The sequence below is a fragment of the Chelonia mydas genome, chromosome 2 (genome assembly GCF_015237465.2).
Source record: "Chelonia mydas isolate rCheMyd1 chromosome 2, rCheMyd1.pri.v2, whole genome shotgun sequence".
Classification (NCBI taxonomy): Eukaryota; Metazoa; Chordata; order Testudines; family Cheloniidae; genus Chelonia; species Chelonia mydas.
Genome location: NC_057850.1, coordinates 151,664,097 through 151,688,044, shown reverse-complemented (window position 1 = coordinate 151,688,044; position 23,948 = coordinate 151,664,097). Strand labels below are relative to the sequence as shown.

General features: G+C 43.7%; 1 protein-coding gene across 4 annotated transcripts in view; it reads left to right on the top strand.

The window, feature by feature from the left end:
* Positions 1-19,975, top strand: part of TRIP13 (thyroid hormone receptor interactor 13) — a 47,277-nt gene extending 27,302 nt beyond the window's left edge. For 3 of the 4 annotated variants that reach the window (XM_043540356.1, XM_037889867.1, XM_027821397.3), the window contains exons 7-14: positions 721-793; positions 1,925-1,988; positions 2,180-2,266; positions 13,219-13,325; positions 15,879-16,032; positions 16,595-16,707; positions 17,874-17,943; positions 18,537-19,975. In XM_043540356.1, coding sequence (XP_043396291.1) covers positions 721-793; positions 1,925-1,988; positions 2,180-2,266; positions 13,219-13,325; positions 15,879-16,032; positions 16,595-16,707; positions 17,874-17,943; positions 18,537-18,632 — 764 coding nt within the window. In that variant the 3' untranslated portion in view covers positions 18,633-19,975. Of the gene's footprint in view, positions 1-720; positions 794-1,924; positions 1,989-2,179; positions 2,267-13,218; positions 13,326-15,878; positions 16,047-16,594; positions 16,708-17,873; positions 17,944-18,536 lie in introns of those variants that run through there. The other variant, XR_005223916.2, reaches the window with a different exon arrangement.
* Positions 19,976-23,948: the final 3,973 nt, after the last annotated feature.

Here is a 23,948-nt window from a genome sequence, read left to right as displayed (position 1 = left end):
TCTGTGATGTCTTAATGTACAGATTGCTGGAAGGAAGGAGGGACTGGCCAAATGCAAGCGTGTTTAGCATTTCTGTTTATACAGTAGAAAACAAATATGCTGGATCAGGTGCAGGAAGACAACAATATGCCATCTTAAGCTAGCAATCTACATTATTTAAAAAAAGAAAAAAGCACCGTTTGGGCAGTCTCACTGGTGAGAATGCTTGCATATGGGGGAGGGTGCAGGCATTTTAACCACCATGATGTCTGGATGTACTCCAAACAGGGTTAGATGGCATAGTAATAAAACACCTACTCCCAGTGCTTCCACTGTTAGTTAGTGGAGGTGCATTAGTGGTAATGCAGTTCTGATAGATTTTTAAAAATAATGCTAGTGCACAGGGAGAAATGCTGTTCGCTGCCATGGGTTACTGAGAGTTTAACCATCTGTCTGTGTGCAGACCATGTTTAGAGTCAACCGTGCAAGTAACTGGTTACAATCTCCATTAACAGTTGCAGTGTAGACAGGGTGTAATTGTAGCACTAATGAAGATTTGGACCCAGTGAACAATCTGTGTAACTGTGCAGAATTGGCAGCTATGGTAGTGTAATGTGTTATTTTATACTGTTAAATGTAATTAGTGTTGTTTTTGGAATTCAGTAGCTAAGGAGATGTCAGGCCATATTAGCTATTATGTGTTCCTGTGTAAAGTATTATATGGATATGGTTTGAATATAGGTCCTCCAGGAACTGGTAAAACATCACTCTGCAAAGCATTGGCTCAGAAGCTGACCATTAGACTTTCATACAGGTAATTTTTGTTAATATTTTGGTTTAAAATACAGTTTACTTTGTTAAACATCTGTAACCCATTAAGGGTTGCTAAAATCTGCCACCAAGTATGGCAGGTTTTCTTTCAGGCAGAGATTAGGTGCTGAGTGTTGTTCCTTATGTAGCATCCCTGGCTTGTTGAATGGCAAATGCTCACATTTGTCATATCTGATACTGAAGACACTGGGCTCGATTCACCAATACCTTTCACTGTAGGCAGCTACTTACACCAGTGGATGTAAAACACTACAAATTTAGAATGATAGTGTATTTTGACTACTTTGTACACTCATAAACTACTACAGAAGATAAGAGCAAGGCTGAATCAGGCCCATTGTTTTGCTTGCATACAAAATAGCCCACACCTTTAATAATTAAACAAACGGCTTTAGAGCCAGTTGTATTTGTTTTGTGGTGTTTGTGTTATAGATCAACACATCCTCCCTTACTCACCTTGTATATTCAGACAGACAAGTAATAACATTCAATTTAATATTGCAAATCTTAATAAACTAGGTAACTTACTATTTTATAAATATTCAATTATAAATCATTATTACTCCAAGTAATGCAGTTTTTCGCACATAAGTGTGTAATAGACATGGATTATATAATCTTAAACTGAAATATTAACACATTTAATTCTAGGGTCAGCCATACATAATTTAGCATTCCTGGCAATGTCTTAAGAACTGATGAGAATTAGCTTGATACTTGTATTACTTTGGATTGTAAACAATTACCTGAAAATAAGAATGAGGTTACTGGCATGGTAGTCTATCCCTGAATTGTGCTTAAATAGAAGCCAGTGTCAAATCTTAGCTTTCTTTGACAAAAAATTTGTGGAGAAGGTTAAGAGCAATCATATGCTGAAATAAAACTGAGATTGAAATTTAGTTTGCAATAGTTACATTTTATAATCAGATACTTGTTTTAGTAAGTACAAAGCACTAATGTTGAAAGAATTCTGACTCAGTTATGCTATAATGCCACAGTTCACAAAATTCTTCTTTTAAATATGAGAATGTAAGCTGTAGTTATTGATTCCTTTGCAATCAACAGTAGAATTAATTTTATAATATAATTGTTGATGATTTCTCCCATATTTTAGGTACAGGTATGGACAATTAATTGAGATAAACAGTCATAGCCTCTTCTCTAAGTGGTTTTCTGAGGTATGTGTTATCTAACTCATTACACAATTTTAGCTTTGTGGTACAGATAAACAACATTTACTATGATCTACAACAGGTGTATCAGTTCGGGGAACCAACTTATATGTGGATACAATTAGAGTTGTAAACAGTAAACTAAGACTTGGAAAACTATGTAAAAATAGCCTAATATATTTGTATTTTCTTTTCAGAGTGGCAAACTTGTAACCAAGATGTTCCAGAAGATTCAAGAGTTAATTGACGATAAAGATGCTCTTGTATTTGTACTGATTGATGAGGTATGATTTCAATGACATTAAAATGTGCTATTCCTTTAATTTATGGGAATGTAAACTGGAATAAAAGATGATCACTTACAATTTTAGAGAAAATGTATAAGCGTATTATGTGGCTCTACTGTGAGTAATTAATTATATTTAACTGTGTGTGTAAGAGTGGTGGAGGATATTTGAATTGCATCACTACAGCAGAGTGAGAGAAACAGAGTTCGAATTCTCAGACAAAAATTTCCAGCTGCAGATGGAAGGGGAAGGAAAGTTCAGCTTCCTGTATTGGGCTCTGCTTTTGGTGGCTGCTCCCTGCACACTTTTACATGTACATATTGTAGCATTTTCTAAACTTTGAGCCCTAATTTTGTCTTACCAGTAAGAGAAGAATTTAGTAATAGAAATGGAAATTGAGGATTTAATGTGGTCTTATTCTGGTTTCACTATTAGATTTAGCTTCCTACCTATATGATCTTTTGATAGACTTCTTATACGGGCAACTTAAGAGTTTGCACCTTATTAGAACTTTGTAATATTAAGTCACATTCCTAAAGAATGTTTGCTTAGCTGTTCAATTTACTGATTATTCTCAGACTCAGAATCATCACTTTCTAAAAAGAAATGTTTTCTCTGTGGAACTGATAAAAGACTGTCTTAGGCCCGGTCTACACTACCAAGTTAGGTTGACATAAGCTGCTTTGCATGTGTCCACACTTAAATATGTTTCATGGTGATATAAGTTCTCTATTATGCCAACACCACCTCTCCAAGCAGAGTTCAACCATGGTCAATACTGAAGCCGATGTAGCGTGAGTGTAGACACTGTTACCTATGTTGATCCTAACTGTCCTCCAGCAGCTGTTCCACCATGCCTGACACTGACCATTGTGGTCACAATTATGAACTCCACTGCCAAAGGATCATGTAGACCAGAAGCCCACCCCCTTAAAACCTCATGAATTCTTGAAATGCCTTTTTCTGATTGTCCAGCTTGGTGAGCACAGCTAGCAGATCTCCATTGTTGTGTGCAACTGCCCAGCTGACCATGCTGGCTATACACTCCAGACATACTCCTGCCTGGATTAGACAGGAGATATTGGATTTCTTGGGCCTGTTAGGAGAAGAGGTTATGCAAGCACAGCTATGGACCAGACTTAGAAACATGGACATCTAGGAGCAGATTGCACTGGGGATGCAGGAGACGGGGTACGACAGGTCAGCAGCAGTGCCACGCAAAGGTAAAGGAACTGCATCAGGCATATCAGAAGGCTAGGGAGGCCAACAGTCAATCCGGTGCCAAGCCACAGACCTGAGGCTTTTACAAAGAGCTGTTCGACATGCTTCGCCGAGACCCTCACTACCACCCTGCAGACCACTGGGGATACCTCTGAGCCTGAGTTAGAGGTCCCTGGCATAAACAGCGAGGAGGAGGAGGGACAAGAGATGTGGGGGTCCAACTCTGCCACCAGACAGGACCTGTTTGAGACTCCACTGCAGTCCAGTCAGTCCCAGCAGTTGAGCATGGGCAAGCCTGATGTAGGATTTTCTTGTCCTAGGAGAGGTAGCAGTACAACAAAGAGAAGACGATCTGCTTTTCATTCCCCTGTGGAGTGAGGTGGGACAGCTATGTGGAGCAATTTGTTAATGTAAACAGGAATGTGCCTTGAATCTTCCTGAGATCTCGATGAAACTTTCATGGAGGTTTTTGGCTGTCCTCTCACAAAGGTTTCTAGGGATAGCAGACTTACTGCTTCCTCTGCGTTAGGACACTTTCCCATGCCAGTTGGTGATAACTTCAGCAGACTCCATTCCAGTACACAGGCTAGCAGGCTATAGGCGGCTTTGGTACTCTTGCAGCAGCTGTGGTCTCTGAGCCTTTGTCAGTCTCAGGAGTAAGATATCAGCTAAGATCACCGCTGCTTGTGGGAAATGGTGCCAACATTCATTGCTATTGCCCTATACTCAGTTTCATGCAACCAAGCAATTCCCTTCTCATTTCCCTCACCCCTAGTGGGCCACACTCACCAGGGCTGGGGCTGTGAGTGGCGCTGTGCGTGAGCATTCCCAAGCAGAAGTGTCAATAAGCAGATCTTGTTTAAAACTTTAGGGGAGCAAGTGAAAGGAATTCTGAATCTTAACTTTTGCTTTCTGTTGTGACTACACTGAAAATGGTATCTGTGTTTTTTGCTGTCTTTGTGGCCTTAAGGACACCTGAGACAGATAAAGAGCTGAAAGTTGAGGACTAGGGAAGACCTGTTCAATGAGATCCTGCAAGACATTGCTGCTGCATCAGACCATGAACAGAGGGCTTGGAGGATGACTATTACAGACTGTATGGAGAAGGAACGAGCAGACGAGAGAGTCCCAGCAGGAAAAAGAGGGTTACATACCAGGACATAATGGGGCTTCTCCAGCAGTGAACACAGATGCTGCAGACTCTTGTGGATCTACAGGCTCGTCTCCCTTTATAGTTCATAGAGAGCGACGTTACAGCTATTTCTTTGCACTGGTTTTGTTTGAACAATAATCTATTTGGAAAATAATTCATCTATTAGTTCACAACATACATTGCAGAGTGCCTAGCAGTTCAGGAAGCACCTGCCTACTTGTTACCGTGCAGTGTGACACAACTCACAGGATCAGTGACAAATAATGTAGTAATCATAAATGTACAGCAAGCACCTCAAAATTAATAGGTGCATTGACAGGGTTATATTCATAGATTTACATCAAGCACTACACAATTACTAACCGGTCCCAAAACATCAGGCCCAGGCAGAGCACAATGCATTACTGTGGCTCACTGTTCAAATGCTCTTTCAAAGCCTCCCTGAGCTGTATCGCTCTGCATAGAGCTCTTCTAATAGCCCCTGTGTCTGGCTGTTCAAACTCAGCAAACGGCTGCTCCATCTCCACCCTCCACTCCAGCAGCAACTTTCCCCCTTTGCTTCACAGATATGCAGGACACAGCAGGCAGCTATAACCATTGGGATTATAACCACTGAGATCCAATCTTATGAGTAAACAATTCCAGCATCCCTTCAGTCTACCAAAAGTGCATTCAACTGTCATCCTGCACCTGCTGAGCCACTAGTTGAGTCTTTCCTTGGTGCTGTCAAGGTGGCTGGTATATGGCTTTGTGAGCCAGCAGAGCAAAAGGTGAGCTGGGTCACCTGAGATCACTTGGCATTTCAACATCGCTAATGGTAATCCATTGGTCAAGAAAGTAAGTTCCTGCTTGTAGCTTTCTGAATAGTCCTGAGCTCCTAAAGATGAAAATATCATTCACCTTCTCTGACCAGCCAACACTGATGTCAATGAATTATCCCAAGTGATCCACCAACACTTGCATAACCATAAAAAAATAGCCCTTTCTGTTGTGTCAGGGTTGTCTGGTGCCAAAATGTACCATTTGTTGCTCCACCACAGTTTGGGAACCCCATTGCTGCAAATATATCTGCTATGTCCTGTGCATTGTTGAGAACCACAGACCTGCGTAGCAGAAGATGATTGATGTCTCTGCACACTTGCATGACAGTGGCCCCCCACAGTGGACTTTACATCTCAAAAGTGATTTTCCCACGGACCGATAGTAATCTGGTGTTGCAAGTTTCCACAGAACAATCACCACTTGCTTCTCCACTGTCAGAGCATCTCTGATTTTGGTGTCCCTGCCCTGGAGGCTTGGGGCAAGCTTGGCCCACGGATTCAGGAATGTGGCCTTGCGCATCCAAAAGTTCTGCAGATGCTGCTCATCATCCCAAGCCTACATTGTGGTGTGAGCCCACCAGTCAGTGCTCATTTCTCGGGCCCAGAAGTGGTTCTCCACCATCTGCAACTGCTCTTTGAACTCCAACAACATCCTTGACTTGGCTCTCACTATGTCACAAAGCAGTCTGCTCTCTAGGAAATGGTCATGTTCCCCGCGACTCTTGCTGCTCTGCAAATGCTGGAGGATCCTGTGCTTGCAACAATCCATGGCAATATGCAGAGCTGTGCAGGCTCTATGATTCTGTCCGAGATGGCAGACAGTGACAGGTCTCTCATTGGTTTGTGGGATTTTAAAAATAGGCGATGGCATTATGTGGTGGAGAAAGTTGCATGATGGGAACTTGACCCAATAGTCCCAATCACCCCTGTATGATTCATTTTGTCCCATCATGCATTGCTGACGCTTCCCAAAAGGCAGTGTGCTGGATGGTGGTGAGTTGCATCCTGGGACACCTACCCATAGTACACTGCACTGTGCATTGAAACAAGCACTCCTGGTGAGTACACAGTGCAAATACAAGGAGTCTAGTGTGCCTGCACAGTGGAAATATACTAACTGCAGCGGCCTTATGCTGATGTAACTTTTGTTCATGAAATTTTGTAGTGTAGACATGCTTTAGGCTGTGAGACAAAGGTTGGGGACAGTAATTATCATCTCTGCAGGTATTTCGGGCTAATTCTATTTTTGGACAGTTATATACCCCATTGGCATTCATGCTTGCATTTCCAAGACTAAATAAAGAGTTGCTATAGAATAGAACAGGGTGGTGTGACAGGGCAAGGCCAGATGGCTATAGAAAAGTAGTGGGAGATAGATATATTCGCTCCAGGATAAACAAATCCCTGGTACCAGGTTAAGTGAAATGGAAGCTGCTCCAGGTCAATTAAGACAGGTTGATTGGGACACTTGAAGCCAATCAGGGACTGGCTGAAACTAGTTAAAAGCCTCCCAGTCAGTCAGGTGGGTGTACATGTCAGGAGCTGTGGAAGGAAGTTGTGCTGTTGGAGAGGCTGAGTAGTACACACCATATCAGGCACAAGGAAGGAGGCCCTGAGGTAAGGGTGAAGTGGAGCTTGAGGAAGTGAGGGCTGCTGTGGGGGAAGTAGCCCAAGGAATTGTACATGTCATGTTTCTAAAAGGTCAGCTACCATAGCTGATGCTATTAGGGTCCCTGGGCTGGAGCCCAGAGTAGAGGGTGGGCCCGGGCTCTCCCCCCCCCCCCCCCACCTTTGCCCCCTGATTAATCACTGAGACTGGGAGACAACAGAGATTGTGCAAGGAAGGATAACTTCTCCTCACCTCCCTTGCTGGCTTATGATGAAAATGGCTCAGTAGACTGTGACCCTTGTCTCTAGAGAGAGAAGGGTTACGTGGAGGGTCACAGTGAGCCTCTGAGGCTAGTGAAATCCACCAGGAAACGCGGGACCCACGGAGGCAAGGACAGAGCTTTGTCACAATGGATAGAACAGATTTAACACAGAAGGCATAGTTCAGATTTTCTTCATAAATAAATTTAAATTAGTTTAGTCTTAACATGTTTGATAGGATGGTATATTTCAATTGATGTTGAGTCTGTCTAGCCACAAGGTGGTGAACAGAGAGGTGGAAAAGTTTGTGGATGACCAGTTATTTACTAGTCAAGGCTAGAGAAGACAATGAGGTATTCTAGAGAGACAGGCAAATTACTTATTTGTATTCTAACAGTGCCTAGGAGACTCAGTCAGAATCAGAGGGAGGGGGGTTGTGCCCATTATTTATGGGGGTGTCAGAGGACAGGTGCTCAGTACCCTTGGGGAGAGAAGTACTGACCACATGGCAGCTGAAGAAGCCTTTTGCTCCCTGCAGCAGTTGGCTGGTCCGGCTGCTGGTATCCAGCTCCCTGCCTGTTTCACTCCCCACCTGTGCAGGTGAAGTAAATGGGTCTGTGTTGCAGAGCTTGGATCAGGAGGACAGTGAAGGCTGCACCCCATGAATACTGGCTCCCGCCCTCACCAGACAGAGCCCCCGCCTGGCCCCAGCCCTTCAGCGTGGTCCTGTGTGCTTCCCCGTGCAGGTTCTGCCTGTCAGGGGAAGCCAGATGGGCTCTGTGTCCTGGGGTTGTGCTGAACAGTCAGCAGGAGAGTCTGTCCAGCAAGGAGTCAGTTATTGCAGGGTACAGCCTTCAGCTCCACACTCCCTACTAGCCTCCCCAGCAGAGTAGAGTAACCCAACCAGCAGTTACATCTGTGGCAGTGGGGGAATGAGAGGGCAAGAAACTTGGTTCCAACAGCCAAGACTGCCTGCATAGTCCCATCCACTTCCCTTGCTAAACAGCCCCTCTAAATCCCAGTCCTTCATTGTGCCCTAATAACCTCATTGAGCCCCACACTTTGAACATGTCTCTACTAGGATCGCACTGTCAAAACTTAGATTTTCAGGACAGATTGTCTTTTAATGTTACATTCTGAAATGCTAAATTATTGGGCAGCATGATGTCTACATTGACGTTTCTATATTAGTGCAAAGTAGAGGAAATTTGAAGGAGTAAATTGAACTAATTTTATAATAGGCTGCCCAGAATGAGGAATGAACGGGACAGTTTGCCCTGGGTGCCCCATTTGAGAGGGACCCCAAACTGCCATTGTGACCTGCACAAAGGGTTACAGCACTACTCAGGTTTGGCCCAGCCACCCATCCATCATGATGGAGGGGCAGCTGAGCCGAACCTGAGTGTTACCATGACGTGCTGCGCTGGATCACAATACCCGGAGTGTGGGGCCAGGCCCACCACAGTGAGACATCGGTTGCTACTGTGGGGTGAGTGTAGGGCAGGCTCACTTTCAAAGTACCCTTCTCTCAGAGGTAACTTTTTTGGAAGGATGGGGGGTGCCTTATTTTCAGATTTTTATCTTGGGCTCCCAAAAACCTCTGTACAGCCCTGATTGTACACCTTGATGGATTCTAAATTACACTAATAACTCAGTGCGAAGACCTAAGCATTGTTGTAGACAACTCAATGAAAACTTCTACTCAGTGCACAGTAGTGATAAATTGAAAGCCAAATGTTAAATATATAAGAACTTGGATAGTAAATAATTTTGAAATATCTTGCCATTATACAAATTGATTGTATGCCTCAAATACTTGTTCAGTTCTGGTCACCCCATTACAAAAATAACAGACATAAAGGCATTCAAAGCAAACATTAGAGACCTGGAGAAACTTTCATGCAGTGGGGAACTGAAAATATTAGCAGTTAGTTAAGGGAGGAGATGACTAACAGGGCTTATGATAGAGGCGTATTATGAATGGTGTAGAGAATCTATCAGGGACTCTTATTTACTTTTTCTCATAGCCCAAACATAAGGGGGACATCCAGTGAAACAAAGGTAATACATTTAAAAATGTCAAAAAGAAATGTTTCCTCATATAATGCACCTGTTGAATTCACTGCCACAAGGTATCAGTAAGACTAAGGCTACAATTATGTCAGGGAGGTCATGGAATCTGTGACTTCCAGAGACCTCCATGACATTTTCTGCTTCAGCCCTGGGACAGCTCTCAGCTGCAGCTGGCGGTGGGCCCCCGCAGCTCCCAGCCGCTGTGCAGCAGGGGGCCCTGGAGCTCCCAGCTGCAATGGGAGGTGGGGGTCCACTGGAGTTCCCAGCATCTGGGAAACAGGAACCCTGCAGCGCCCAGCTGCTGCAGGTGGCAGGGGGACCCCCCATAGTTGCCTAGACATGCCCCCGGAGATCCTAGCTGCTGTGAGCGGTGCCCGTTCCCCCCCCCCCCCCCCAAGCACAGCAGGGGGCTTCAGCGGGGAGGGGGGACCCCAGAGCTCCCAGCCGCTGTACGTGCTGGACCTTCCTCCCTCCCCATTTTGTCAGGGATATTTGTATTAAAAGTAAGGGACAGGTCATGGGCTTCTGTGAATTTTTGGTTATTGCCCGTGACTTTTACTAAAAATATCCATGCTAAAATCTTAGCCTTAATTAAGACCAATGGCTTAATAGGGTTAAAAAAAAATAGTTGTATGGATAAGAATGTCTACAGTTAAATTTGGTAGGTTAAAAATTTAAACCTAAGTGCCTGAGAGCATGAACTAACCCACTAACTGAGCAGGATTAAGAAGAAACACTTAGGTTTAGCAAAAGAAACTACATCATTTGCTCAAGAAACTCCCTGAAAAAGCACAAGAACAAATCTGCACAGACACACTCCTAGAACCCTGACCAGGGGTATTTTGTCTGCTACCCAAGATCCATAAACCTGGAAATCCTGGACGCCCCATCATCTCAGGCATTGGCACCCTGACAGCAGGATTGTCTGGCTATGTAGACTTCCTCCTCAGGCCCTACGCTACCAGCACTCCCAGCTATCTTTGAGACACCACTGACTTCCTGAGGAAACTACAATCCATCGGTGATCTTTCTGAAAACACCATCCTGGCCACTATGGATATAGAAGCCCTCTACACCAACATTCCACACAAAGATGGACTACAAGCCGTCAGGAACAGTATCCCCGATAATGTCACGGCAAACCTAATGGCTGAACTTTGTGACTTTGTCCTCACCCATAACTATTTCATATCTGGGGACAATGTATACCTTCAAATCAGCGGCACTGCCATGGGTACCTCCATGGCCCCACAGTATGCCAACATTTTTATGGCTGACTTAGAATAACGCTTCCTCAGCTCTCGTCCCCTAATGCCCCTACTCTACTTGCGCTACATTGATGACATCATCATCTGGACCCATTGAAAAGAAGCCCTTGAGGAATTCCACCTTGATTTCAACAATTTCCATCCCACCATCAACCTCCGCCTGAACCAGTCCACACGAGAGATCCACTTCCTGGACACTATGGTGCTAATAAGCGATGGTCACATAAACACCACCCTATACCGGAAACCTACTGACCGCTATGCCTACCTACATGCCTCCAGCTTTCACCCCTGACCACACCACACGATCCATTGTCTACATCCAAGCTCTACGATACAACCACATTTGCTCCAACCCCTCAGACAGAGACAAACACCTACAAGATCTCTATCAAGCGTTCTTACAACTACAGTACCCATCTCCTGAAGTGAAGAAACAGATGGACAGAGCCAGAAGAGTACCCAGAAGTTACCTTCTACAGGACAGGCCCAACAAAGAAAATAACAGAACACCATTAGTCATCACCTTCAGCCCCCAACTAAAACCTCTCCAACGCATCATCAAGGATCTACAACCTATCCTGAAAGACGACCCATCACTCTCACAGATCCTGGGAGACACGCCAGTCCTTGCTTACAGACAGCCCCCCAACCTGAAGCAAATACTCACCAGCAACCACACACCACACCACAGAACCACTAACCCAGGAACCTATCCTTGCAACAAAGCCCGTTGCCAACTGTGTCCACATATCTATTCAGGGGACACCATCATAGGGCCTAATCACATCAGCCACACTATCAGAGGTTCGTTCTCCTGCACATCTACCAATGTGATATATGCCATCATGTGCCAGCAATGCCCCTCTGCCATGTACATTGGCCAAACTGGACAGTCTGTACGTAAAAGAATAAATGGACACAAATCAGACGTCAAGAATTAACATTCAAAAACCAGTTGGAGAACACTTCAATCTCTTTGTGCAATCGATTACAGACCTAAAAGTGGCAATTCTTCAACAAAAAAAACTTCAAAACCAGACTCCAGCGAGAGACTGCTGAATTGGAATTTAATTTGCAAACTGGATACAATTAACTTAGGCTTGAATAAAGACTGGGAGTGGATGGGTCATTACACAAAGTAAAACTATTTCTCCCCCCTTCCCCCCCCCCCCACCGCCCACTGTTCCTCAGACATTCTTGTCAACTGCTGGAAATGGCCCACCTTGATTATCACTACAAAAGGTTTTCTCCCCCCCCCCCCCCCCCGCTGGTATTAGCTCATCTTAGGGTATGTCTACACTACGGAATAAGGTCGAATTTATAGAAGTCGGTTTTTTAGAAATCGGTTTTATATATTCGAGTGTGTGTGTCCCCACAGAAAATGCTCTAAGTGCATTAACTCGGCGGAGTGCTTCCACAGTACCGAGGCTAGAGTCGACTTCCGGAGCGTTGCACTGTGGATAGCTATCCCACAGTTCCCGCAGTCTCCGCTGCCCATTGGAATTCTGGGTTGAGATCCCAATGCCTGATGGGGCTAAAACATTGTCGCGGGTGGTTCTGGGTACATATCGTCAGTCCCCCCTTCCCTCCCTCCCTCCGTGAAAGCAAGGGCAGACAATCGTTTCGCGCCTTTTTTCCTGAGTTACCTGTGCGGACGCCATACCACCGCAAGCATGGAGCCCGCTCAGGTAACCGTCACCGTATGTCTCCTGGGTGCTGGCAGACGCGGTACTGCATTGCTACACAGTAGCAGCAACCCATTGCCTTGTGGCAGCAGACGGTACAATACGAAATAAAGGGCTTCATCGTGTGGACGGGTGCAGGTTTACATCGATTTAATGCTGCTAAATTCGACCTAAAGTCCTAGTGTAGACCAGGGCTTAAGTGATCACTCTCCTTACAATGTGTATGATAACACCCATTGGTTCATGTTCTCTGTGTATATAAATCTCTCCACTGTATTTTCCACTGCATGCATCCGATGAAGTGAGCTATAGCTCATGAAAGCTTATGCTCAAATAAATTTGTTAGTCTCTGAGGTGCCACAAGTACTCCTTTTCTTTTTGCGGATACAGATTAACATGGCTGCTACTCTGAAACCTGTCATAAAATTCCAAGTTACTCCATGATTGTCCATTAATGGGCGTCTTGCACCTTCCTTGGAAAGTCTGATACTCACCATTTCGACAGGATACTTAACTAGATAGAGCAGGGATCTCATTCAGTATGGCAATATCTATGTCCTAAGTACATTTCTCTGATGTCCTTCCTCCTTGATCCAATCTCCCTGAAAGCAGTGATCTCCGCAGCTTCCTTTCCCACATTCTACCCAGACCTCCCTGTTAACAGTCATCCTCCCTCTGCACAAGTTCCTATCCACAAAGAAAATTTCAGAGAAACTACTCCTGATGTCAGAGTAGATTCCCAGCGATTTTAAAATGTATTGCCTGGATCATTTCACCACCTCCTTATCACCAAAGTGCATTATAACAGCTCTCTAACGCTAACCTTTTTTTTTTTTTTTTTTTTTTTGTGGGGCAGGTTGAAAGTCTCACAGCAGCTCGTAGTGCTTTCCGAGCAGGCACAGAGCCTTCAGATGCTATCCGTGTGGTGAATGCTGTATTGACACAAATAGATCAAATTAAAAGGTAACATTCATAGTAGCCATATTACCACAGCAAAACACCACTAGGAATTACCAAGTTGGGGTCTAATTTAAAAAATATTGAACATATGTAGATAAATGATTACAGATTCCGATATCTGACTTTACGCAATTCTCATTCAGAACCTTAATCCAAAAATCTTTGACTAGTTAAATTGTGCTGAATTTTAAACTAGCCATGCCTACTGAGAAGAGGAGGAGTTGTGATGGACAGAACTAAGTGAATAAAGCGTGGGTAGACAGATACCTCCCATGAAAGTTAAGAGAAACAACTTCTGTTTGATGGTGACAACTGCTGCTTTAACTGAGGAAAGGTGCTTTTTTTTCTTGCTCTGAGACTTTGTCATTGGGTCATATTTTTGGATCCATAGCAGTTTCTGGTTGTAGATCTAAAAAACAGCCATAGCCAAGAGTGCATTTTCAATATTTCTTTGGCAAGACAGAGATGTTGACCTTTCCTGATTGATGTAGACATTGCCACGCTTATCCTTGCATTTGCCAGCTATAGATTGACTTATTGAGACTGCTTTTGAGACCACTCGCAGGTCTGCTAGTGCCTGCTTATTTAGCAGCTTGTCCTACATAGAGCATATTGCACCAGTACTCTGATTGCAAGGCTTTCAGTTAGTTCCCAGGGTCGGTTCACATTCCTTTATGGTTTGGGCCCTGCTATTGCAGAGAGTGATTCTTATCCACACTCTGATTCAAAACCTGGGACATTGACAATCCCTAGATGTACATCTGGGAATAGGACAACCTTGATTTGCTACTGAATCTTGGGGGGGGCATCTACTTAGATCCACCACAGTCCAACTTTGAGCTTGAGGTCAAGGAGCAAGCCCTATCTATACCTGCAGGATTTTTCTCTGTGGCTTGAGTGGAAGGAGAGCCTTTCCTTTTGGTAGGGTCATTAATTTAAAAAGAAAAGGAGTACTTGTGGCACCTTAGAGACTAACCAGTTTATTTGAGCATGAGCTTTCGTGAGCTACAGCTCACTTCATCGGATGCATAGCATATCGTGGAAACTGCAGAAGACATTATATACACACAGAGACCATGAAACAAAAGGGGAGGAAGTTTTATTTCATGGTCTCTGTGTGTATATAATGTCTTCTGCAGTTTCCACGATATGCTATGCATCCGATGAAGTGAGCTGTAGCTCACGAAAGCTCATGCTCAAATAAATTGGTTAGTCTCTAAGGTGCCACAAGTACTCCTTTTCTTTTTACGAATACAGACTAACACGGCTATTACTCTGAAACCTGTCATTAATTTAAGTAATTCTGACCGTTCCCATTTAGATTTGTTTTTTAAATGTCTGTTTCCTAGGGCTTATGAATAAATTTGAAGGACAAAAATGAATGGAAATGCAGAACACCTTGGGTGTTTGTATTGTGTGCTAGCCAAGTGAAGTATTTCAATATTGTGTTGGGTTTAATAAAAACAGACATGCATAATTTTAAAACACAAATTCTACATTTGTGTGCATCCATGAGAAGTTGAGTAATTTTAATTATTATAATATAGTGCCGATTATAATCCATTTTTTGTTACTGCCTTACACTGTCTTACATGTGCAAGGCACCTTAAAACATGCTCAGGAGCGCTTAATTACCTTAAATTATTATTAATTGCTTTAAATTCTTTAAAAATGGAAAGGGTTTTTGGTGGTATCTGCACGAGTTCATGAGAAAGAAGGACGAAATATGCAGTAGCTAATTTTCTTATTTCACTATTAACTAAATTTAATCAATGGGTTTTGGATTAATACGCTGAGAATTGTGTAAAGGTAGATATCTCTATTCCATATTTCCTCAGCCTACCTGTGCTTTAGAAATCCTGGCTGGGCTGTGGAAGGAACATGGTATATGGAAGCAGCTGTCTTCCTTACCCAACAAATTAAAAACAAAATAAAAAAAAAATCTAAATTTTTTATTAAGAAATTCACTGAAAGTGGGAATTCTTTGTGGTAAAATTAACTAAAATATTACATAATTCTAAATTTTTAAAAAGTTCATTATTCAATGTGGAGGCAAATTAAGGTAATTACCACTGGACTAAAAACAGAATATATACTAGAGAAAAAGTGCAAATTAAAAAGACTTGATTTTTTCTTTTCCAAGCGAAATTAGTATTTATAAAAATAGGCTTGATTCGATAGTACTGGAAACTTAAGTCCTGTCCCCCAAGCACAAGACAATGTGGGCAGCAGCAGTCCAAACTTCATCCCACCCGACTCTACCTCAGCACTATTTTGGAAGAGGTTCCTTTCCAGGCTAACATACAATTCAGTCTTCAGGGGATCTCTAGAAAAATTGCTGACAAAGGTGGTTTTGTGTGGAATATGTTCACTATAAATTGAGACCTCCAGATCATTTCACTTAACATCTATCCAACAGTAACAACTTGGCCACTTCTGATATGGACCATATTTACTGTCATGACATAAAAGAGAAACACTCACTTTGCCATGTCCCTGAGGGATGATTCTTATGTGTACGTGATAGAAATGTCTCTTTTTTTCTGTGTTTTAAAGGTATCCCAATGTTGTTATCTTGACTACTTCAAATATTACAGAGAAAATTGACACGGCTTTTGTAGATAGGGCTGATATAAAGCAATATATTGGACCTCCGTCTGCTGCAGCAGTATTCAGAATATATTTTTCTTGCTTGGAAGAACTGATGAAGGTAAAATTTTGCAAGTAAGATTCTTAACTTAGATGTCCTATTTTAATAACTGCATAAATGCTAATGATAATAGTACACAAATGTTATCTTATTTCTCCTTCTTGAGACCGCCTCTACTGAGCCACTCTGTAGTTCACACAGCCACATAACATTTTAAAGCCGTATCTATAGACACGGGGGCACATACAGACCCACTGCACTGACCACAGGTATAAATGCCACCCTTGGCCCCCATAATAGTTCCTCAATCTGACTCTGCCAGCCAGTGTGGTAAACGAACTGTAACACACTCTGCTTTTCTGGTTCTGTGTTATTGCTGAAATCTGTAAGCAGTTATAAATCATTTAAAATTAAGGGTTGAGCTAGGATTAGTTAGGGAAAGTTGTTTGAAGTGTCCTTCTCTTAGCAGTGTAAAACACACAGTATTTGTCACTGTAGTCAGCAGTTATTCTGAAAACATACAGAGAGCAGAACTGTTGAGTAAGAAGTTGCCATTTTCATAGTCTCATTTCAGAATAGAACTGCAGTTTCTCCTTTCAAATATCAATTTTCTTTTTATTAGCGTCAGATAATATATCCTCGACAACAGCTGCTGACACTCAGAGAGTTAGAGATGATTGGTTATGTAGAAAATAATGTGTCACGGATGAGTCTTGTATTAAAAGAAATTGCCAGGTAAGATTTATTGATTCATCCATTTTATGTACAAAGTGAGCAACTCTGCTCAAGTGTGTGTGTGTAAAAGTACTTTTTGGAACTATTTCTAAAGGGAGTTGGATATATTAGCAACAGCTAGAGTTCTGAAACCTCCCAGTTTCTTAATTGTTGCAAATTCTCAAATTTGGTCAATTGTAAAATTTTTCAGTGTTCACCAATGAACGTGGGAATTTTTTTGCAAGTACCATTTGCTTCTATCATCTTGGATCTCAAAATTTATCAAAAATTTGCGTGATCTTTATGCCATCGCTGCCTCCTGCTTTGCTCTTTTAAGTTCCCATCAAATCCCCCCTTGGGGTAGTGAGGTCCCTGAGGCTGTAGTGGCCACAGTTCAGCATGAACAGCTCTGGCCTTCATCCCATCTGAGGATGTTGAGAGATCGCAGTAGTTCAGGAAGTCACCTTTTGGAAGCACAAGTTAAGAAATGGGCAGAGGTGTGGGAGAGAAAGATGATGGATAGTTTTTTGCATTTGCTTTGGTTTGATTTTTATTTGTTTTTTTGCTAAGAGGACTATAATGGGACAGATTTCACCACAATATGAAAATCTGTGGAATAATAAAAAGCAGATTAGTGTTTTCACACTAAGCAATTTTTGTCTGATTTTTTGGGGGGTCTTAACAGAGCTCAAACAAAATATCAGAGCAATAAAAGAGTTTGAAAGTGTACCCTTGCAGAAAGGTCAGAAAAGTGTTCCTTAAAGCAACAGTATATCTAGTATATAATGAATAGTGCCCTCTCAAACAGTGAACTATGGTGTTCAGAACACAATGGTCTTGTCTGGGTTATTCCATAAAATGATAGACACAGTAACAGAAATTACCATTAACAAATGACAGCCTCTTGGTGTATGTCAACTGGGCATTTTTGAATATGTGTTTGTGTGTTTGTTTAAGTAATACCCATGAAAGTAAAATATTTTTAGGATTGTTAGATATAACAGGTAAAGAATGGATGAAAGATTTGTATTTTCCCTCTCAGTGCTACATAGTGCTAACTAGCAATAATTTGAGTTTATCTGTAGAGAGATTCCTGGCAGGACCACAGAAAGCAAACCTCTTAATTTCTGGAAGGGAGATCTAGCATTTAGCAAAATAATAATATGCACATCTCTGCTTCATTGTAGGAAAAGTGAAGGACTTAGTGGCCGAGTCCTCAGGAAACTTCCTTTTCTAGCACATGCACTTTATATTCAAGTAAGTTTATTTTGCTTTTTATTTGGGTGTGTTGGGAAGCCACTTGGGTGAAGCTCCTGACTGCGCCTATTTAAAAAAACATACAAACAAAAACCCTCTTAATTTGAAATACATTGGGTCTGCTCCTGGCTGGACTGCAATAATTTTGTGCTACCTCATTATTTAAAAAGAAGTTAAGAGAAACTATATATTTGCATATTTTGCCATTACGAAGGCAGGATTGATGTGGCCAATAACTCCTATATCATGACACAACATCAATATTGCTTCTTTGTAACTTAATTTCCTTTAGTTGTTCTGTACGTTTTGATGCGTCTGTCACATTTTCATTCAATAATGTTGTTTGTTGGATTTTGGTAAAGTGAATTTACAGTCATGATATTGATTAAACCTCAAGAATTTGCTCAGATTGGCCTAGATTCCCCTATGCTAACTGGTGCAGAATCTTATAGCTATTGTACAGCATTTGGAAAATGCTAATAAACATGGAGCTAATTTTTTCTCTCCTCTCAGGTGTTTTTGTCTGTAGAGCATTATGCCACCTACTGTTCTTTGAGACATCTGACAAAAAAAATTTTCTTTTTCACTTCCAGTGTCCTAACGTTACCATGGCAGTGTTTCTTCAGGCTCTTTCGCTTGTAGTGGATAAACAATTTGAAGAAAGAAAGAAACTTGCAGACTGCTTTTGACATTCTTGTTACTGTTCCACAACTGTCTAGTCTCTATGATGTGTTCCTTGTTACCACCAAAAACCACATTCTTCACCACACCCCACGTACCTTTTGTTCCATGTATAAAGATTGACTGAATTTGGATTAAGAAACTCAGATCTAGTATTTTTTCAAAAACTTGATTTGTAAATATCAAGAATGTTTACAGTGCACCTGTTCAAAAGCTTTATTTCAAACTCCAGTCTTGGATACACTTCAAAATTGTTTAATTTCAAGAATGACCTTTTTACTCCTTCTTGTAATTATTAAAAATGTTTATCACAATTCTGTTTTGTTTCTTAACCATAAAAACTTTTATATGTGTGTATTCAGCATTCTTTTTCAGTTTTAATTCTTTTTTTCAAACATAAAGAACGTAAATTATCAGGTCTCTGGTTCTAATATGTAATGCAAAAATTTTTATTACTTGTACCTCTTTAAAAAAAAACAAACAAACAAAAAAAAACAGGAAAAATTTATGGGTAGGATTTTGAGAGCGCTCAGTGGCAGCCATTGCTCACATTGAAACTGGCAGCTATTCACATTGAAACAGCCATTGAGTTTTACCATTGACGTCATGAGAACAGAGACAAAACTTTTGAAAATCCTACTCTAAACATTTTTTTTAAGATCATATATGGCAAGTTTTCATAGTTAGCTTCTTTGCACTGATATAGGCTAATATTCTAAAAGACAACTAAAGTACACTGTATTTGCTGAAGACCACCTCGTGTGGAACTTAAGCAGATAGTTGTTTATAAACATGTAAAGAATTTGTTTTATGTACCTAAATTACAAAATTTATGGGAAAAACATTTTGTTGTGCAAAAGCTAAGAAAAACATCGACTCCCTTTAGAAAGTGAAAAAATGTAAGAATTCTGTTTGTTTACCAAGTCGCTACATGTAATCTCTAATATTACTTTAATAGAGAAAAAAGTTCTTTTTTCAGTTCATTTTATGTATTTGTCAACACTTTAACTGATATCGGGTGAAACAAATTATTTGTTTGCAACTTTCACATAACAGGTGGAACAGGGAAACAAGGGCAGCTTTAGTACCTGGAAATTATTTTTAACTTTTTTTAATTGACTAGATTTTAAGTTGACATTACCACTTTAACATACTTCATAACTACTGCTACCACAATATGGTTTGTTAATGACTGTATGTCATTCGTTTGTTTGTACATGTTTAATCAATGTTATACATTTCTCATGAGATGGATGAGTTACTCCATTGTCATGAATTGTTCATAATGATGAATGCTGTATGATGTAAACTCTGCATTAAACAATTGTACAGAACTTTTCAACCCAGGCTATATAAGAATTCAAAGTTGACTTTTTTTTGTTGATTAATGAGGATCACTACCCAGCTCAGGGTCTTCTGCATTTTCACAGATCATTGAGCAGTCAGACTGCAGGAAGAAGTCCCCTTTCCATCCTGGGTGTAGTTACCTTTGTTATCTCCCAAGCAGCTTTCTTACACTGTACTTGGACATTTCCCCCCCGGGGTGGCTATTATAGATCTGGCAGTGTACCACATCTGCTTTAGTGTCCCTACATCTGGCTGGAGTCTCAGCCATCGCTGCACTCTGTTCTGCTTCTGGGCCTTTGATAAGGGTAGTCAGAGAGCTTATTTCTCTGTTCAGGGCTTTAGAACGCAGAGAATTTCCTTTCAAGTCAATAGATCTTGTCCCATTCCTGGCTAAGGAGGTAGTCTCATCACTTCTTGCCTCAGCTAGTTGTCGGTATACACTGGGGATGTAACCTGATTTGTGCACAGGGGAATTGCCACCCCTCCCTGTTAGCCCATGAGGTAATGCAAAGCTTAGTTGTCTACCATTGCCCCATCACAGAACTGTCAATGGAAAAGCATCAAAGACAACTGCAAACAATCAAAACCACTCTGGTTTAAAAAAACAAACTATTATAACAGATGGAATTGTTCTGTCTCTGAATAGACAAGACTGTTTCAGTATAATGCGGATTGGGGAAAGGCACTTTAGATCCATTCATGGAGGAACCAACTTGTTGAAGAGGGGTGTTTTTCCATGAAATATTGGATCCTGGTCTCTGGGAAGCCAGCCAGATCTGCAACTCACCTGGGAGAAACCTACTTTACTTTTCCTATTAACAAGTGTAGGCCCTAGTTCACATTTTCTGATATATATTTTTGTTGTTGTAATTATTGTATTGTTTCTATCCCTAGGGTGACCAGATGTCCTGTTTTTAAAGAGACAGTCCCGTATTTAAGCCTTCTTGCAGGTGTCCCAACTTTTTCTTTAAAACATGCAAATTGTCCTGTATTTTCTGTCTCTCTTCCCCGCTGTTTCTCCCATCAGTACTGGCAGGTTCCGTTCCTGGCTGGATCCCTGCTCACTAACTGCCCACCCACCAGCAGTGAATGGGGGTTCAGTGGCCGCTGATGAGTGTGGGTGTACAAGGTTGGTGGCAGGGCAAAGACACAGCGCGCAGGGCCGGCCGCTCTCCCTGCTGGTCCATCAGCGCAGCCCCTGCTGCGTGCCGGCTCTTGAGCAGCAGGGCTCCATCCCCTGTCCCGTTTTTGGCTGGTGCTGGCTGCGAGCTGCAGAGGCTACTGTGTGTGGGAAGGCGCCAGGCAGCAGACGGTTTCATGTCACCTCTGCTGTCCACTGATTATCCCTTTACGTGCTCCCCCTCTTGTTGTCCTCTCCCTGCTTTGCCCCTTTGGTCCCCCAGCCCTGCTGTTCCTCTGTATTCTCTTTCTCCCCGACCCACCCCGGTGGGGCTCGTCCCGCTCCCAGCACGGTATGGAGAACCAGCCCCTGCTCAGAGCGCTCAGCTCACTAACAGCTTGGCCAGCAGGCTCCTTCCTTCCCCAGCTGTCTCTGGCTGGGATGGCACTGCAAGAAAGCCCAAGACCCTCCAGGCTGGGGCACTGGTCAGGAGGAGTCGAGCCCTGCATCTGCCAAAGCCCTGCACAGCGCTGGCATGGGGAAGCCACTCTACCCCTCAGCTAAGCTCTGGAGTGGTGAGGGGAGGGGGGAAAAGCGATTTCCAGCCTATTCACACCCAACCCTGCAGGCTCCACAGCAGTCCTGCAGGCTCCATTAGCATCCTCTTCACCCATCCTGCCCTCCCCTTGCCCTGGGTCCTGCTCCCAGGGAGCACAGGGCTGCTCTGTCCCCACCCTCTGCTGAGCCACCTCTCTGACTGGGTTTGCTGAAGCCCCTGCAGTCAGGTTCCCTGGGCCCTGGTGTACAATGCATCCTTAGGGCTTAACTCCTTCCTACCCACTCTGTAGCCCAGGGTTATGTCAATGGTCAGCAGCAGCCTGGAGGTGTTACCTGCTTTTCAACACTGTGCGGGCAGGAAGGAACAAGCTACTTCCAGCTGCACGGGTTCAGGGCGGTGGCTGGGGGGGGAGGAAGGGGAGAGATGAGCTCTGCAATGACAGGGAGCAGGTCATACCTTCCCCCCATTCCCTGTGGCTGGAAGAAGCTCCTGTTACTTCCCTTCCACATAGAGCCAAAAGGCTGCTGCTGGCCACATTTTGGTGTGAACCCTGACAGAAATACGGGAAGTGGGGCATGTGATCTTGCATGCCCACCTTCACATGTTTCCTTGGGAAGACACACTGCCAGGTAACAGGAGAGGCAGGTCCGTCCCAGGGGTCCAGTCAGGTATGGAGGGCAGAGAGCACCGGACAAGGACTGTCCAGTTGGTCAGTCATCCCCCCGTGTGAAAGAGGTATACAGGAGTGTGTGTGGCGGATAGGGGTGCGCATCACACCTCCCCATATGAACCCTAAAGCCTTAAAGATAAGAAGGTAAATAAAAAGAAATACTGTGTAGTTGGATTCTTTTTAAGAGGGGCTCAGTCAACTTGATGTTAATTTGTACTGCATAGTTCTGATCGATTGCCATTGACCTTGCTTGAATACAAGTAATTTCACCATATGTCCCATATTCAGCATAGGGAAATATGCTCATCCTCCCATGGAACCTAGGGGCTGTGGTCTGCGGCAGAAAGGAGCCAGGTGGTTGTTGGAGTGACTCTAGGAGGAATGCTATGGGATGGCTCTCTGATCACCTCTTCACTCTGCTTCGTCCCACCCCCACCTTAGGGGTAAGTCCATCACCTCCTCCTTAGCCCTCAGCTGCTGCATGTGGGCTGGAAACCAGATAGGGCAGTAGAGAGGTTGCCCACTCAGCCCACGTGCAGGAGGATCCATTGCAGCTCAAGTCCTCCTGATTGTCACAGCCCAGAGAAATGCATGACACTGAGCCTGGAATCTGTGACTGCATTAGTCTCCCACGAGAGTGTGGCAGGAGAGGACACATGACATGTCTACAAACACCTTCTTCTTGACTGCTGAGGTGGGGGAAGAGCGGCCAGATTCCATAAGGCTCCTTAGGAGCTCCCAGCCAGAGCAGGAGGTGGAAGTGCCCAGCCTTCTGGGGGAGGAAACCCACTCCCGGCGCAGGCGCTGAGGGGGGAGAGGCCCCAGCCCGGCCAAAATGGAGCTTGCCCAGGGTGCGGATGGGCAGGCAGGACCCAGCCCAGGAGGGGAGCTGGGCAGAGTGGCTCTGGGGCTTGTTGTGTGGGCAGCACCGGCCCCAGGAGCCCACCCCTGATTTCCAGCAGGAGGCATCGCCCTGCCCGGTCACTGGGGACCTTTCAGCCTCCTCAGGGCAGGAGGTGGAGGATCCCTGTCCCAGCACCAGCAGCTCGGCTGGGCTCAGGGAGGGGTGAGGAGGGGGCTGTGAACACCCTGGGCCCAGGCTCTCGACCAGTGCTATGGGGGCAGGTCCCCAACCCAGGTGTCTGGCCTGAGCCATGTGAACCCCACTGACACTAGATGCTGCCACTTTGGTCCTTGGTGCTCACAGGGAGTCCAGGACAGTGTGTGTGTGTGGGGGGGTCTCTTTGCTATGGGCTCCTGAAGGAGTTGGGGGCTGAAGGCATTACTGAGAGGCGGGAATGTGGGGCCCGATCTGCCCTAGATCCCGGAGGTGGTGTTAGCCGATGGCCAGGGATGTTTGGTGAGGTGCCAGCTATGCCCGTTTATACCATCCGTGACTTTAACCACTAGGACGCACTGTCCCTTCGCGGCGGGCAGCCCGGGCTAGGCTGACGGATGCCCCAAGGTCCTAACCACCTGTGACTTTAACTGCTAGAGCTCAGAGCTCCTTCGCAGCGGGCAGTCAACACTGACTGACAGGTGCCCCAATGGCAGCACTAAGAGCCTCTCCACACCCGTGACTTTAACTGCTAGAGCTCAGAGCTCCTTCGCAGCGGGCAGCCAGGATT